Source organism: Tachypleus tridentatus, chromosome 3 (genome assembly GCF_004210375.1).
Source record: "Tachypleus tridentatus isolate NWPU-2018 chromosome 3, ASM421037v1, whole genome shotgun sequence".
Taxonomy (NCBI): domain Eukaryota; kingdom Metazoa; phylum Arthropoda; class Merostomata; order Xiphosura; family Limulidae; genus Tachypleus; species Tachypleus tridentatus.
Genome location: NC_134827.1, coordinates 74,220,443 through 74,237,522, shown reverse-complemented (window position 1 = coordinate 74,237,522; position 17,080 = coordinate 74,220,443). Strand labels below are relative to the sequence as shown.

General features: G+C 32.1%; 1 protein-coding gene across 4 annotated transcripts; it reads right to left on the bottom strand.

Annotated features, from left to right (window-relative positions):
* Window positions 1–287: 287 nt before the first annotated feature.
* LOC143247194 (monoglyceride lipase-like) lies at window positions 288–16,572 on the bottom strand. Of its 4 annotated transcripts, none has more exons than XR_013026429.1 (8): window positions 16,308–16,572; window positions 15,173–15,279; window positions 13,370–13,506; window positions 13,029–13,148; window positions 11,482–11,658; window positions 9,587–9,718; window positions 5,065–7,934; window positions 288–599 (listed from the first exon to the last, which is right to left on the bottom strand). XR_013026429.1 is itself a non-coding variant. In XM_076494858.1 (8 exons), the coding sequence occupies exons 1-8, from the start codon at window positions 16,415–16,417 to the stop codon at window positions 558–560; spliced, it is 918 nt and encodes a 305-aa protein (XP_076350973.1). In that variant the 5' UTR covers window positions 16,418–16,564; the 3' UTR covers window positions 288–557. The 4 variants fall into 4 exon arrangements, 2 of the variants coding, with proteins under 2 accessions (XP_076350973.1, XP_076350974.1); XM_076494858.1 differs by lacking the exon at window positions 5,065–7,934 and adding an exon at window positions 1,442–1,534 and having other exon boundaries at window positions 16,308–16,564; XR_013026430.1 differs by lacking the exons at window positions 288–599; window positions 5,065–7,934 and adding exons at window positions 1,454–1,534; window positions 8,609–8,691 and having other exon boundaries at window positions 16,308–16,568.
* Window positions 16,573–17,080: the final 508 nt, after the last annotated feature.

Sequence of the window (17,080 nt, the reverse complement as noted above, 5' to 3'; positions counted from 1 at the left end):
TATTCTTTGGTAAAAGAGTAGTCCAGCAGTCGGTAGTGGGTGGTGAAGACTAGCTGCTTTCCCTCTAGTCTTACACTGCTAAATTAGAGATGGCAAGAGCAGAGAGCCCTCGTGTAGTTTTACACGAAATTCAATACAAACAAACAAACTGCAATAATTTCGAATTAATATTGTGATATGTTTTATAAAATTAATTGCTTGTTAAGAGGATATGTTTACTTTAGCTTTTAATCGTTTTGCTATTTTAAAAACACAGTTGTTAAAATGATCAAGCTACTTGCAAAATCTTTCTCGTATTAAAAATATTTTATTTCGAAACTAAATCTTAAAACATTCACATATAAATACAACAACATTCTTTTTATAAATCGTAATAATCTTAGCAGCTTAATGCAAGGATTTATCAAGGCCACGTTAGGCTATCTACTATGTCCACGACAGGGAGTTGAACCCTTGATTTTCATATTGTAAATCCTTAAACTTACAGCTATCCCACCAGGGGACAGGATCTCGATGATAGCTGGATCTTCAAACCAATCAACTCGTGCCTTTTTCTTTTAGTATTTCGATTTTAATATCTTGAGGCTGGTCGGAATGGACTATAGGTATCATAAAACAACGGAAATATAAAATAAAATTATATTATAATTTTAAAATACGAAAAAGTATAAATGAAATTTTGATTGTATAAATTCATTATAGAATCAAAAACATTCTGATTAGAGAACAATAACGCATAGTGTTTGTTACGTCATAGAACATACGTGTCTTTGTGTTCTTATATTGTAATCTAAATAATTCTGCGTCTTTTTATTTACTTATCCTGCAGTAAATCAAACTGGACACTTCCTGGTAATAAGCAAGTATTAAGATATAACTCTAATCTTACTTTGTTTGTCCTTACTATCCTACTTTAAACTTAACTACAGGTTTTGTTCACCGCATTCTTTACTGTCGCAAATTTTGAAATATACTAAATTTAAAATAGGTTATTTTGGATCTAACGTGTTTTTTTAATGTAGATTGTGAAATTTAGCTATACTGTTATGTTCTAAATCTTATTTAGAGTAAAACTTTGGCTGTCTGTTGATAATTCATCTTAAAGAAAGACATAATTGAATTATAGATATAATTAAACACCAAGCTAAACAGCTGTTATCCAAATAAAGTTATGATAACTATATGTGTTGTAAAAACTGTATTTCAACTGGACTTAATCGTTAGGAAGATGTTCTGTCGGTTGAAATACGAGATTATATTATATTATGTTATATTACATATATAAAAAAGTAATGGTGGAATATTACTATGTTTCAATAGAGTTTTCATATAAATATCATATATAACATCCAAATGTTCACAAGTTTCATCCATCAACCTTCGCAATGTTTCCACTACAATATAGTTGATTTAGCTACTATTTTTACTATTGTTACTGTACCCTGTTTGATATCCAATTTACAGTTTCATCTATTATCTGCTCAGGAATACCATCTGGTTCGAGAAGAAGCCAGTGATATGAATCTGGGAAAATCTAAAATAAAATATTACAACAAGAGTTAGAGAAAGGAACATAAATCAGAAACAATGCGAAACTTGAGTTTTGTGAAATTTTTTGACGAATGGATAAAAACGGTGTTGTTACAGTACTAACTAAATTGAAATACATTTCTTGTTATGTTAGCTTTATAGCTAGCTTTGGTCGGTGAGCCTTGGGTTTCAAAATGTAGAGCTGCAAGAAATAGTAATAGCAGAAACGATGAAAATAGAGCTTGAAAAAAATCAGTGAAACAAGAAATAAAAGACGAAACACAAGAGAGAACGAGTACAAAATAAAAACAATGAAAATAAACATATTTAACAAAATCTGAAGTGTTATTAATATTAAAGTAGTGATTATCGCTGGCTATAGAAATAAGTGTGATAGATGTAGATGTAAGTTTCTCCTTGTTGCGTACACTTCAGATTAACATAGAAAGTAATGTCTCAACGACTCTTATTAGTCCATTTATGAGTTTCAGAGGTGGCTCGGCATGGTCATGTGGTTAAGGCACTCGACTCGTAATCCAAGGGTCGTGGGTTCGAATCTCCCTTTGCACCAAACATGTTCGCCCTTTCAGCCATGGGGGCGTTATAGTGTCAGTCCCACCATCGGTTGATGAAAGAGTAGTCCAAGGTGGGTGGTGATGACAAGCTGCTTTCCCTCTAGTCTTACACTGCTAAATTAGGGACGGCTAGCGTAGAAAACCCTCCTCGTATAGCTTCGCAAGAAATTAAAAAAACAACCAGTATCAGAGGCCATCTTGTGCTGAATATAGAAGGGAAACAGTTGTATCGGAGGTAGAGAAAGAATGACAAACGATACAGGAACAAATCAAATATAAATTACAAGTCAAAAGTTTTAGGAAAATGAAGAATTATCTATCTTTGAAACAGTAAAAACTTGTTTCTGAATACACAAAAGCTGACTTTCTTTGGCTGAATGAAATGTAAAATTCTTAAATTTTTGTTTTATGACATCGTTTTTGTTTACTTTTTTATTACGGAACTGTCTCGTTAAATTTTACAAATTTTAATTTCAAACTTCAAATTAAAGTAAATGCACTTTTTGTGCTCATAGTAATAAATTTACACGATTTGTCGTCTAAAATAGCAGACACTATTGTTAAGTCCAATTTATTTATCTGCATTTAGGGCACAAAAATCAACATTTTCGTACTTTGATTGGGGCGGAAAAAGGCTTAGACCCCCACTAATTACCTAGCGTTATAAGCAATTCTTCCCTGATGAAGACGAACATTAATATGTTAGTCGTTTTTTTATTTAGTAAACAGTTTAGAAAACAAATATTTATTGTATATTAACATAATCATATCAGTTATATTATATCATGATAGTTAATTTCTATCATCGTTTCTTACCTTTCTGGGCCCAGCAGTGGGAGCATTACAATGTTATGGCCAATCTTATTATTCGTTAATAAAAGAGTAGCCAAAGAGTTGGTGGTGTGACTATCTACCTTCCCTTTAGTCTTACACTGCTAAATTAGTGTTGGCTAGTGCAGATAGCTCTCGTGTAGCTTTGCTCGAAATTCAAAAATCAAACAAACTTACCTTTCTTTAGGCCATAAGGCTAAATCTAATCATGATTTATATTTCAAGTTTCAGGGGGCACACAAAGCTGTTTTTTGTATTTTGTGTGAAATAGTTCATACGATGTATGTACATACATAACGTTATATTCAGATGAAAACTATTTCACAGAACAAACAAACCGTTACCCCTCTATTATTAGTACCCATCACACCTTCAAAAGGATTACTTTTGAGCAGATCAAACTCACACACTGATTTAGAGGATTTACTGTTTCAGTTATACCTTGATGATAAACATTATATTACTGAAATATTCAAAAATTCAGCACAACAATTTTCTGTAGCCAACTATGTACGACGTATAAAACCTGTTATACGTTAACGTTGGGATAAATGCAACTACAAACAGTAATCGAAACAGAATTCGAAAAATACACTAATTTGACAAACTCTTAACCCTAAAACAATTGTTTGTTTGTTTTTGAATTTCCCGCGAAGCTACACGAAGGCTATCTGCATTAGCCGTCCCTAATTTAGCTGTGTAAGACAGGAAGGCAGCTAATCATCACCACCCACCGCCAACTCTTGGACTACTCTTTTACCAACAGATAGTGAATGTAAAATTATAACGTCCCCACCGTTGAAAGGCCGAGCATGTTTGGTGTGATTACGAGTCGACGCCCTAGCGGCCTACCCACTTAGTCATGCCGGGCTTCCCAAAAACAATAAGTCACGATTTTATTCTCTGGTTATTCAGCGTTACAGTTAAAAATACATTACTATTTTTTATGTTTTCTTCGTGTTAATTGTTTGAAATGTCTACCAGTTAAAGCTTACTGTGTATCGTCTTCAACTGCCTTTCAGAGATTTACCAAATTCAAGACCTTCACTTAACAACACACAAACATACCGTACTTCATGAACCACGTGACCACATTTACCAGTCAAATAGCTTTAAGAGTTTAAGATTTGGTGTACTGTGTCCGAATGTAAGACGCATCCCACTTTTAAAAAGGGATTTTCATGAAATAAAAATTTTGATGATAATTAGAAAGGAGTAAATATGTTTTAAAAGTTTATTAACGAATGAAAGATGTTAGCAATGTATTCCACCTGTCGCATTTTCAAAATCTGACAGCAATTTTTGACTAATTGTTGTTCTTCGCCGTAATGATAAACCTTCTTACCGAATGTAAGACGCATCCCACTTTTAAAAAGGGATTTTCATGAAATAAAAATTTTGATGATAATTAGAAAGGAGTAAATATGTTTTAAAAGTTTATTAACGAATGAAAGATGTTAGCAATGTATTCCACCTGTCGCATTTTCAAAATCTGACAGCAATTTTTGACTAATTGTTGTTCTTCGCCGTAATGATAAACCTTCTCTTTTCATAAATTTCTCACACGAACCACGAATAGCCTTGAAAGAAATACTACTGTTTCCTGCACATTCTTTAGGTTTTAACATTTTCTCTCCTTACAGTCTGTCCTTTATTTTATAACTTTTTGAAATATGTTAAAATGGCAGCATCAGTTTCAAAATGTCTTCCTTTTCTTGGGCCAAAAAATTACTTTGTACTTTTCTTGCAAGAAAATGTGAAAAAAAGGTGCGTCTTAAGTTTGGAGTAACACGGTATATGAATCTAAAGAACATATATCTACAAGAAGGTGAGACTAAAGTTAATTAGTTATCCAAATGACACCACTTTGTTTTGTTGTTGTTTTCTGAGGGGAAGGGTCACCTAGAATGATAGTTAACCAAAGCTTCTGGTTTCGATACTATAGGGTGATATTCAAGGAAACTGGCGCAAGTTTGTAAATTAGCACTTTGCTTTTAGCCGACTTTTAAAAAGTTAATTTTTTTTATTATATCAGAATAGGATTTATTGATTTTTTTTGTACAAAAAGGATACATGAACAGATAATATGTGTTACGTACAATTAAAAGTAATGTTTAAAAATTCTTACTACATATATTTGACTCCATTCTAACTGCATCTGTCCCCCGTTGGTACAGTGGTTAGTCTACGGATTAACAACGCTGAAATCAGGGGTGCGATTTCTCTGGGTAGGCTAAGCAGATAGCGCGATGTGATTTTGTTGTAAGAAAACACACACACTAACTGCATCTAACTAGTACGCACATACGCGCATACATCTGTCTAAAACTGTTTTTTATTTGTTCCTGTTGTTTTTTTTAGTGCAAAGCAACACGATTGGCCATCTACTTATTTAAGCCGCGGGAAATAGGACTCTGTAATCCAATAAACTGCTCAATGACTCATCAGGGAGCTTTTGTTAGAAATACTGAAACAAAAATACTAAAGTATATTGAAAGTGGGAATTATGTAGCAAAAATATCTGTCGTATGTTTCATAACTAATGAAGTTTGGTATTTTCAATATAATCAGAGCGACGAGACGGTTATGGATCTATTTAATAACAGAAGATTCGTAAGGCTAATTACTGTGACATAATTCTAGGTTCTCTGACTACTGAAGTAGAGACTGAACACAAACGTACTCTTACAAAAAACAGTTTGTATTTAAAACAAACAGTTAATATGTATAATTAAGTGGACCTAACTGAAGGTTACCTTTAGTAGAAAGTTAATATTAATTCGAGGATTTAAAGGTCCAAGCTCTATCTCTAAAGTTCATGTATCAGATTAACTCTCCAGAAAGCTTGTTCGAGACGGTTTGGTTCTCATATTAGCTACTTTAGTCATTAATTTCAGACTTACCCAAATCAACCAGAGCTACACACGTGACTAGTCATTTCCTAATGAAATCTCTAGAGGTCACTTGACAGCCAGTGGCAAAGATACAATAAGTAGCTCTATAGCTATCTTTTCCACAAGAAAACAAAAGTACTTTTCTTGAGGAATGACAGGTAAGAACGATAAGCTAAAGTGAAAGGAATTTTTTAAAACATTCTTTGCTAGCATTGTGTAACTAAAGGTGGAAAAAATAAAAAAAATAAACTAATTAATAGAATAAGTATTTAGTATTTCATAAGTGACACTTATCGTTCTGTTCTTACTTCATGATTTTCTTCAAGTCGACTTTATTCTTACATTTAAACTCACTAAAACTTACCAACATATGTTCGCAAAATGTGATATAACATTCGTTTATAATTATAATAAAAATACTTATACATGAAACAGACAATATAATTCTTTCATAAAATATTTCAATAATCACGTCACACTATCCTTTCACAGTGCATCAATTAAAAACAACAACTTTGATACAGAATACACAAGAAATCCCTTCAACGTAACATACGTGATAAAATCATTTATCACAGAAACAATAAGTACTGTAAATAGTAAGTTATTTAAGAATGTTTATTTAGGCCGAATGAAACGTATTTTATTTTTGAAATTATAAATAAACTGATGGAGAAATAATGAATATGAAGTCAATCGATGAAACATAAAACATTTTATTTACAAAAGTAGTAAAATTGGCACTATCGTGTCGAAAGGATGTAGATGAGTGACGTCAATAGTTCCCCGTTTTTTCATCAGAGTACGCGACATTAGGTACGTATTTTATCAGTCATGACCACCTAGAAACGTGTTCTCTACTTCGTGGTAGGATGATTTAATTAACTAATAAATTAGCATTAACTGTCCTTTTTTTACGATTAACTAATTAATTTGCATTAAGAGTCCTTTTAAGGACGAATTAATTACAAATGATTTGATTAATTAGAGTTAAACATCCATTATAAGAACAGTTTAAATAGTGATGAACTATCAGTATGATGAGGCATGTATTGTATCATTCATGGCCCCCTTATTATAGCGGTCTAGAAATAAGTTCTATACTTTGTAACGTAATCATTCATTATGGTTATCTGTCTGGTATCGAACTCTAAATTCATCACTATAACATCATATCTGTCTGTCTGATACCGAACTATAATTTCAACACTATGACAACATGGCTGCCTATAATGGCAACCTCGCAACTCGCCACCTGGCAACAGAAATAAGAACTATGAACTTTTCGTCTCTGATTACATCATCCCTTCTTTCCTCCTCAGGAATAATTTACTCCAGCGAAACAAACAGTGTTCTGATGATACCTTCTTGCTGTGTCGGCTACCCATCTACGTTTCCAAGTTCCTTTTTCACCTTAATTCCCAACACCTAATATCAAATTCATTACCTGAGAGCGAATGAAATGATTCTTTACCGTTCCAAGATGAATTACAGGATTACCAAAGAGAGAGAATATTTTTCTACCTCTGTGTACCATAAAATAACTTTTATTAGCTTCTACACCAATTTCAATAGTTTTATTCCCAACGCAATCTGGTTATAACATTGTTACATAAAATTTTAAATCTCTGTTCTAATTATTTTGTTTTACACAAAGAAATTACACATGTTAAATAATAGCTATCAGATTGATTTTCTAACGTATATTACACGAAATTTCCTAAACAACAAATTCCAACTACCAGTCAACGTACACATTCATACCTATATTTCCCCTCATTTTCTCCCTTCCTTTTTTGGGTTCGCGATTCCGACCAATTAAAAAACAACTCTCTTCCATAATAAAAACCTTCTATCCTTAAATGCAGCTGGTAATAATATACAGACCTAGCCTCCACATTAAACACATATTTCCGTACAAAGTTCAAGTACATAAATATCTGTGTTCATGTGTCAGTGAACATTTAGGAGTATCTAATAGAACCAACTATCCACGACTTAAACCTAGCCACTCATCCATTCAGTCACACTTTGAAACCACAGGCCACGATATCTCATTTAACGATTTCTCTATCATCACCACAGGATCTTCAGACCTCGAACTCTACATTAAAGAAAGTCTACTTATAGCTATAGACTGTCTGACCATTAATAATTCAGAAAACTCCTTAGACAAAACTGTTCTACATTTTCACACTTTACTCAGCTGCTTGTAATACATATATAAACATTGCTTTATCCATCCATTTTACGCCTTTTCTTAATAACTCAATAAACTAATAATTATGTTATCATATTATAATTTTCCTAGTAACCATCTTTGTTACACAATATTCATATTTCGCTGAATATGAAATAAGTTATCCCGAAACGTTTGAACCTTGTAAATAAAATGTTTTTTTTTTATTTGTCTTCATCTTTTATTAAACCTCTATTTTTCCATCATGAATCCATAACTAAGACAGTAGACTGAAAATTAATAAGCGCAAACACGTTTTTTAAGCAGGCCTTAAATTATGTTAAAATAAAACTAAAATTATTGCTCAACCTCATAAACAAAGAAGTTATTAAGAAGCCATGGTGAAACATCATTAAAAACGTAAAACCATAAATCATGAAAAAGGTTCAGGTTTGTAAGTAAGGGAATATTAGTGAATCTATAAAAGGTCTAGGGTTACATTAAATTACAAAAAAACAACAAGAAACATTTGAAGTAGGTTAGTTTATGGACTTCAATAAGGTACTGAGTTAATGTAAATAATATCTCAGGTTTTATACCTTTGAAAAAGAACAACTAAGCTTGTGTCTCCAAAATAGGCAGTTGCCAATCCATTCTACAAAGTTTCATCATGAATACTAACCTAAATAATGTATCAAAGAACAACTAAGCTTGTGTCTTCACAACAGGCAGTTGCCGTTCATTCTACAAAGTTTCATCATGAATACTAACCTAAATAATCTATTTAAAAATGCCAAAGCTGTTTGAACCACCTAGAATCTTATTTACAAATTATTAATTTTGTGAATTATACTAGTCGTGACTTTAAACTGTGTGATAAAATCATTCATACTTTATCTTATTCATAATGTGACAACAAAGAATGATTTTATCAGAATTTTAAGTCAACTAGAACCAGAATTCAAGTTATGGAAAATATTAGGAAATAAAGTATTTGCGTTAATATATATCTACTATATTCAATATATTAATACTTTTCAATAAATAATCAAAAACATACTAGAAAAAGTCGATTCTTTAAACCCCGTATGAATGCTTTAAAAATGAGATAAATTGCATTCAAACTAAACCACAACCCCCAAAACTCAGAGAGGAAAAATGTGGTTCCATCATCGCTGGTTCTAAATAGTTTCTCAACACGATTTTTTATATATATTTTTTACATATTTTTTATTTGTTTCATATATATTTTTATATATATTTTATACATATTTTTATTTATATTTTCTATATATGATATATATATTTTTATGTATTTTTCATACATTTTTATATATGCTTCATATATATTTATATATTATATATATTTTATACATTTTTATGTATGTTTTCATATACTTTTTATACATATTTTATATATTTATATATATTTTTATGCATATTTTATATATTTATATATATTTTTATACATATTTTATATATTTATATATATTTTTATGCATATTTTTAATATATTGTCAAAACTTCTGCAAACATATTTTGCAGCCACAACTTAATTTGAAAAAAATCCGCCATACCTTTAATGTCTTGTCTTTGCTACTTGAAGTTTCGAAAAACTTCTTAGCACCTGATATGTTACATATCTTGTCCTGACCACCATGAATAATCAACAACGGAACAGTTAAGTTTACCAACTCAGTTTGTAGTTTCTATTTTAATAAAAGAAAGTACTTATTACTCAACAATAACATTTCATAGAACAGTTTGTATTTCTATTGTAGTAAAATAAAAAGTCGTTACTCAGCCGTAACGTTTAGTAGATCAGTTTGTAGTTTCTATTGTAATAAAAAAGCAGTCATCACTCAACAATAACGTTTAGTAGATCAGTTTGTAGTTTTACTGTAGTAAAATAAAGTAGTCATTACTCAACAGTAAAGTTTACTGGATCAGTTTGTAGTTTCTATTGTAGTAAAATAAAGCAGTCGTTACTCGACAATAACGTGTAGTGGATCAGTTTGTAGTTTCTATTGTAGTAAAATAAAGTATTCGTTACTCAAGGATAACGTTTAGTACACCAGTTTGTAATTTTTATTGTTGTTAAATAAAGTAGCCATTACTCATTAATAACGCTTAGTAGATCAGATTGTAGTTTTTGTTGTAATAAAATAAAATAGTCGTTACTGAACAATAACGTTTAGTAAATCAGTTTATAGTTTCTATTGTAGTAAAATAAAGCAGTTGTTACTCAACAATAACGTTTAGTGGATCAGTTTGTAATGTTGATTGCAGTAAAAAGTAGTCATTACTCAAGAATAACGTTTACTGGATCAGTTTGTAGTTTCTATTGGAGTAAAATAAAGTAGTCATTACTCAACAATATCGTTTAGTGGTTCAGTTTGTAGTTTCTGAACAGTGTAAATAATATCAGAACTATTTAGCAAATGAAACTAAAAGAGAATGATGACAAATTTGTTCTATTTTGAAATAAAAACCTGATAAACCACGCGCTTTCGAAAGGTGGACCTTTCTTCTTAGGTGTCAAACTGTGAGTTTGACAAATAATCAAAATAAATATAATAATTGTTGGAACAAATAAATATATATTAATACATATTACTTTGTACTTTGTTGTGGTTCTTATAGCTGATTATTTTGAAAATAACTTGATCAAAAAACTGGATATTTATTCTGTTGTAACGTTTTGTATTTTCTTGAAAATATTATTGTAATATTAAACTAACCTCTTTCATTGCTACTTATAATAAATGAATAATTTTATACATAATAAAAGACAAGAAAATCTAGATTTTTGAATATGATTTTGTTTGTTTCAAATTTGACACTTTTAGGTGTTAGCCTTTTTTCATGCTGGTTTGTTGGTTGTTATTAAACTCAATGGGCTATTTGTGCTCTGCTCACCAAGCACTTTGAATCTGGTTTCTAGCGTTATAACTCTTCAGACATACCACTGTGTTACTTTATGATGGAAGAAATTTACAAACGTTCGTGTTTGTGATGGGGACACGTTTACACACGACAGTGTCACTTAGTTTCGCCGTAACATGTGTGTATCCATGGTAACGAAAGAGTTAAATGTCTTCAGTTTCACCGTAACACATGTGTCGTGGTAACGAAAGAGTAAATGTCACCTGTGTTTCATCGTAGCACACGTGTCCATAGTAACGAAATAGTTAAATGTCTTCAGTTTCACCGTAACACATGTGTCCGTGGTAATGAAAGAGTAAATGTCACCTGTGTTTCATCGTAACACACGTGTCCATAGTAATGAAATAATTAAATGTCACCAGTTTCACCGTAATACGTGTGTCTATAGTAACGAAAGTGTTAATTTTCATTAGTTTCCTCGTTCATGTCTGTGAAACAGTTAAATATTAAATAGTTTCACTGTAATGTAATGAAGATAATAACAGCGATTTTGGTGTAATCGTATACAGACTAAGTCCACACTTACCGGAGCAGTATCCAACATCGTTTTAACCCAACCTGCTTTTACCCACAGTCCTTTGTACATATGAGGATCTTCTAAGACTTTCTGTTTGCCTTCTTCCGTCCGAATGACCAGATCATATTTTATCCATCCGAGAGGCATACTTGGAATAAGCCAGCCTAACCATCTGAAAAGTTGTTGCTGTTAGAATAAAAAAAAACAAAAGACGTAAATATCCCAGACAGAAATTGATATAGGAAGTTATATATACTACAATAAAAAACAATTTGTACTTGATTTAACTATGTTGTATTAAAGTTTCTCGTCTGGGTGGCTAACTTTGTTTGAACTTAAGTTGTCCTTATGCGATAAAAAACTTTCTAAAACAGTTGTGAGACTTTGTCATGACTGCGAATCAATTGACTATATCTTTTCGCGATTACAGCAAATGTCCTGGAGAAAAACTGGTTACAACTTATTTTCGACAATTACTTTACTGTAATTTCATGGATTTAATTCATCCTAGCTAATCTCCTTTAAACGTTTAAATTAAGAAGCACACAAAATGACAAACAACAACTGTACAAACGAAAGAAACGTAAAGATTTAAGATATGCAAATGGGTAATTTTTCAAAGGGTTTGATAAATGACAGCGTATATTTGTCTACTATATACGAGCTTGACGCTGAACAGTCAGTTTTAACATTTTATGAGTATAAATAAAACCAGAACCTTTTCAACTATTTTCGACTAATAATATTTGCAAATATATTTAAATACAATAAACTCACTGAGTTTCTGTTAATATAATTTTCAAGTAATAACTAAGTTTTTAAACTAACTGATTACTTTCTAGTTTGACATGGTTCTGAGATCTTGAAGAATCCATCAGGAGGAGTACTATTTATTTACAAATACAAAACTTTTCATTTGACACTCCTACGAAAAGTGGGGCCTAATAGGCCCCAGAGCAACTTGAAAGGTTATTAATATTAGGCTAATAATTCTGTATTTAAATGAAATTGCCATTTCATTTAATGAAATATTAATAACCTTTCAAACTAATATTAATAACCTTTCAAGTTGCTTTGGGGCCTATTAGGCCCCACTTTTCGTAGGAGTGTTAAGAAGGATCAAACTACGTGTATTTGTTGCTAAAGGTCTTTTCTGAAAGGAGCGAGAGAAATTCTTTAAATGTACATAAAACTCACTGACGGTACAAAGTCCTGAGTTTTGATCATTCATGAACAAACACTTGTTTAAGATGCTTAGACCGTCACTGACTCATGAAAGTGTTGAGTGTATCTTAATGACTGGTACCGAATGATCCAAGGTTCAAGCCGCGACATGCCTCTAACAATCAATAATGATAGTCGATTACGAGCAGTCGCAGAATAGGCAGCAGCTCCTTTTGACCCATTCATTTCCTTCTGATAAGCAGATCCGTATTACAGATAGCTAAGCTTAAATCTTAATTGTCCCTAATTAATGTGTTGCGTAATATGTCGTTAAGATAGCAACCACTAGATGTCGCACTGCTAAAGTCTCCATACTTCTAAATCTTCATTACCATAAAAGTTTTAAATCTCGTTGCTTCTCCGTAATTTCTAGGGATACTTGTTGCCATAGCTACAAAACCTCTGAATTCTTCTGGTTTCTTCAGAGAAGCAAATATCCCGATTGTTGCGCCCTATGATATGAATGAAAAAGAAACAAATACTTTACAGGAATGCACGTAGGATATTTTCTCTAATATCCGAGTAATCTGGTGTTACAAAAACAACAAATAGTACAACATTATTATTATTAAATAGCACATCATCATGTCATTGGTATCGTATTTACTATTAATAAAATGATATCTGTTTATTGAGTCCAACAATTTTTATTAGGCGTACACTTCCTTCCTACCATTGAGTTTCCGACTATGAACACTGGGAGTCCAGGATATTTCTTTTTCATTATATATATGTGATGAAATACATCTTCAACGCAATTGTCAATACTGCCCACCAGAGTGCGAGCACCTTCACTTCGACCATGACCCACTAAAAAAAAAAGGGGTAAAAAAACACGAAATTTAAGTGATAACATTGACATTTTTTTAGTGCTAACAAAAAGAAATATAATGAAAATGAGAAATACATACCTATAAATATATGCTTACACATTGCTGTTATATATATTGCTTATTTATAACATTTTATTTGTGGCAAGTAAAAGAGAAACTTCAGAGTTCCATTGTACGGTTCGAAACAGTGACCATTCTTACAACATCCTACAGGGTGGATGGGATGACGGAATGCCATTGTTATTACCTTTGTGTAAAGTTATAAAACGTCTGTTTTCTGTCTATCGAGGGAACAAAACCTCGAATTTTAGCACTTTAAGTCCATAAACTTACTGTTGATCGTCCGCAAAGTGGGATGGTCAACATTAAAGCTACTATAGACATTTAAAACTAGGAGCTACTCCTGCAGCATCGTCCACACAATTTGAGATTTTCAACAGATACCAATACACAGTCGAAATTTGTATGTTCAGAACTTGTGACTTAGTTTCGTGAATACACAAGCTCAGGAATACTACCGAAAAAAAAAATGAGGAGATTTCGGTTTGAGAAACGTAATGGATATTCAACATTTCTTCAGCATCCATTCAATTTCTAAAAATATCATCCACTCACACATATTTTTCTCGCGTACCTAGCAGGATAGCACTTATTCCGTCAGGAAAACAGTAAACGAATGTTTCAATCATTCACTAATCACTCTACCTAAACGGGTGATAGTGTGAGTGCTCTTATCAGCATTTTCATCAAAGAAAAAATACAATTAAATGCTTTTGCTATAGAGTGCGTTATGCTACATCTTAGATTTGGAGAATCGTATTCCTTGTGGCTGGCTAGTCCTAATTTGTTAAATACTTGTGGTGGATTCGTTTTTATGTTGACTAATATATTGAAATAAAATAAAGCGTTATCGTTAAAAAACAAAAAAAAATCGCTCGTTTTGAAAATATTCGATCACAAGTTCATTTTAACATTCAAAAGAATTTATGAGTGTAAGCAAAGAAGATTATAATAAAATGTCCACCATGCCATTTTGCTATATCCAGTTCCGACGAAGTCTTTTACCTAATACCAGCACTCATCAGGCTGGCTTAGATACGACAGAGGTATTAGTGGTCAAGACGATATTCCAAATCGTCAACTTTCATGAGAAACAACTATTTTGGTGTGATTTAAATTAAACTGATCAGAGGTAACTTTCATCCATTTTCTTTACATTGTTAAACACCAGAATTAGTCTAGGACTTTCTTCTTAGAATGCATTCAGGATCTATATTTTGAAAGGTTAGCTACATCGCCTTCTTTAACAAATGAAATTCACTCCATGGCCAAACGTCTTCATCATTCCCAACCTGGATTTCTTTGAGCTCAAAATACGTTTAATGATACACTTTACTTTTTTATGTAGTGCTGTTGTAACCTTCTACACAAGGATCTGGATCATAGCAGATCGTCTACTAAATCCAACAGAGTAAATTATTCTATCCCACTCTGAAAAAAGTCATGGTGAAATTCTCTGGAGGCCCGTGCATCAAGATGAACTCCACTACATCATCCTTGTTCTGTACAGTATCTGTAAAATAACTAAATAACAACAGTGCAGGATATCGGGGCCGCACTATACATGGAAACAAAATACATACCGTGGTCATGCCCGAAACTTAAAATTCCAGATTTAGAAAGAGCTTGAGCCAAGTCTTCGTACACAGAACAATGTTCAGTAAACCCATGGGACAGAAACACCAGAGCTCTGGAAAATGAAGAAAAATGTGACATTAAGTAAACGAGCCACTGAAAACTATAAACGTAATTTGTATTTTCAAGTTTCTTTGATCCAATAGCTTTACTTAAACTACATTTCCAGTGTATGAAACTCTACAACCACTAGAGTTCTTTAAATTACGTTTACTCTGTACATAATGAAATTCTACAACCACCAGATATATAAGTTACGTTTACACTGTACCTAATGAAACTCTACAACTACTAGAGTTATTTAAATTACGTTTGCACCGTACCTAATGAAACTCTACAACCAGTAGTTATCTAAATTACGTTTACACTGTACCTAATGAAACTCTACAATCACTAGAGTTATCTAAGTTAAGTTTACTCTGTACCTAATGAAACTCTACAATCACTAGAGTTATCTAAACTACGTTTACACTGTATCTAATGAAACTCTACGACGACTAGAGTTATCTAAGTTAGATTTACTCTGTACTTAATGAAACTCTACAACCGCTAGAGTTCTTTAAATTACGTTTACTCTGTACCTAATGAAATTCTACATACACTAGAGTTCTTTAAATTACGTTTACTCTGTACCTAATGAAATTTTACAACTACTAGAGTTATTTAAATTACGTGTGCACTGTACCTAATGAAACTCTACAATCACTAGATTTATTTAATTTACGTTTACTCTGTACCTAATGAAATTCTACAACCACTAGAGTTATATAAGTTACGTTTACACTGTATCTAATGAAACTCTACAACCACTAGAGTTATCTAAATTATGTTTACAGCGTACCTAATAAAACTATACTGTTATCTACTGAAACTCTCTAGCTATGCAGCTGTATTTTGAAACAAAGGTTAATTCTTAATTAACGTTTCTATAAGGTTCATATTTATTTACATAAGAAATATATACTTTGAAAATGAAAACAAACAAAACATAAAACACATCAAGAACTGCAAATTCTTGATTTTTTATATGTAAGAGAACAATGTGTCAAAGTCGCCTGATAACTCTAGGGATATAAACCTTACCTCGGGTCTCCTTTTGTCGGCCAGTACTTGCAAAACAGTTGTTGACCCGTGCAACTTTGGATGTAGTAAGAATTGAAGACCTCACTTGACTGGTCTCCGCTCGGGAACATTTCTGTTTGCAGAGAATTCAATTGATGTCAGTGTAGGATAGTAGTTGTCTGTCCCACTGGCAGTATTTTGTTTTTCCACATAATGCCAAACGGAAATTGAGAGCGAAAGCGAGGCTATACCTTGGCTGTCTTATTTGGAGTGGCACAATTATTGGTGGAAGACTGCCTCAGGGCCCAGGCAAAGCCAATGAATAAAAAATCTAAGGTTTGATTATAAAAGGAAAATACTAACATTTATTATAACGTTCTATAGTTGATGTCCTTGGAACGTTAAAAAAGAATATATTATACTCAAATTATTATACGGCAAATTAGCTTTTTCCCGGTAACGTCACAGTTTAATTACAAGAGTGATTTTCGAGATGCACGTACAAGTTCAGAACTTTGTTTTAATTTCGCGCAAAGTTACACGAGGGCTATTTGCGCACGTTTAGAATTAAACATAAAATCTTTGTCACTGCTGCCTAGTTTATCGGCGAGTGTTGTAATACCATTTACTGCTCAGAATCTGATACATTACTGAAAGATACCGGATTATTTAATGAATAGTAATATCTCATTATCTCATAAACAAATATATCATGCTACTTAGTGAAGATTGATATCAGATTACAATGTGAATAAAGACATCAAATTACTTTGTAAAAATTAATATTGGATTAC

Coding starts and splice junctions, on each gene's coding strand:
- LOC143247194 (XM_076494858.1), bottom strand. CDS start 16,417: ATGTTCCCGAGCGGAGACCAGTCAAGTGAGGTCTTCAATTCTTACTAC. Junction 15,280..16,307: donor CCGACAAAAGGAGACCCGAG/GTAAGGTTTATA, acceptor TTCATTTTCCAG/AGCTCTGGTGTTTCTGTCCC. Junction 600..1,441: donor TAAATTGGATATCAAACAGG/GTACAGTAACAA, acceptor TGATACCTATAG/TCCATTCCGACCAGCCTCAA.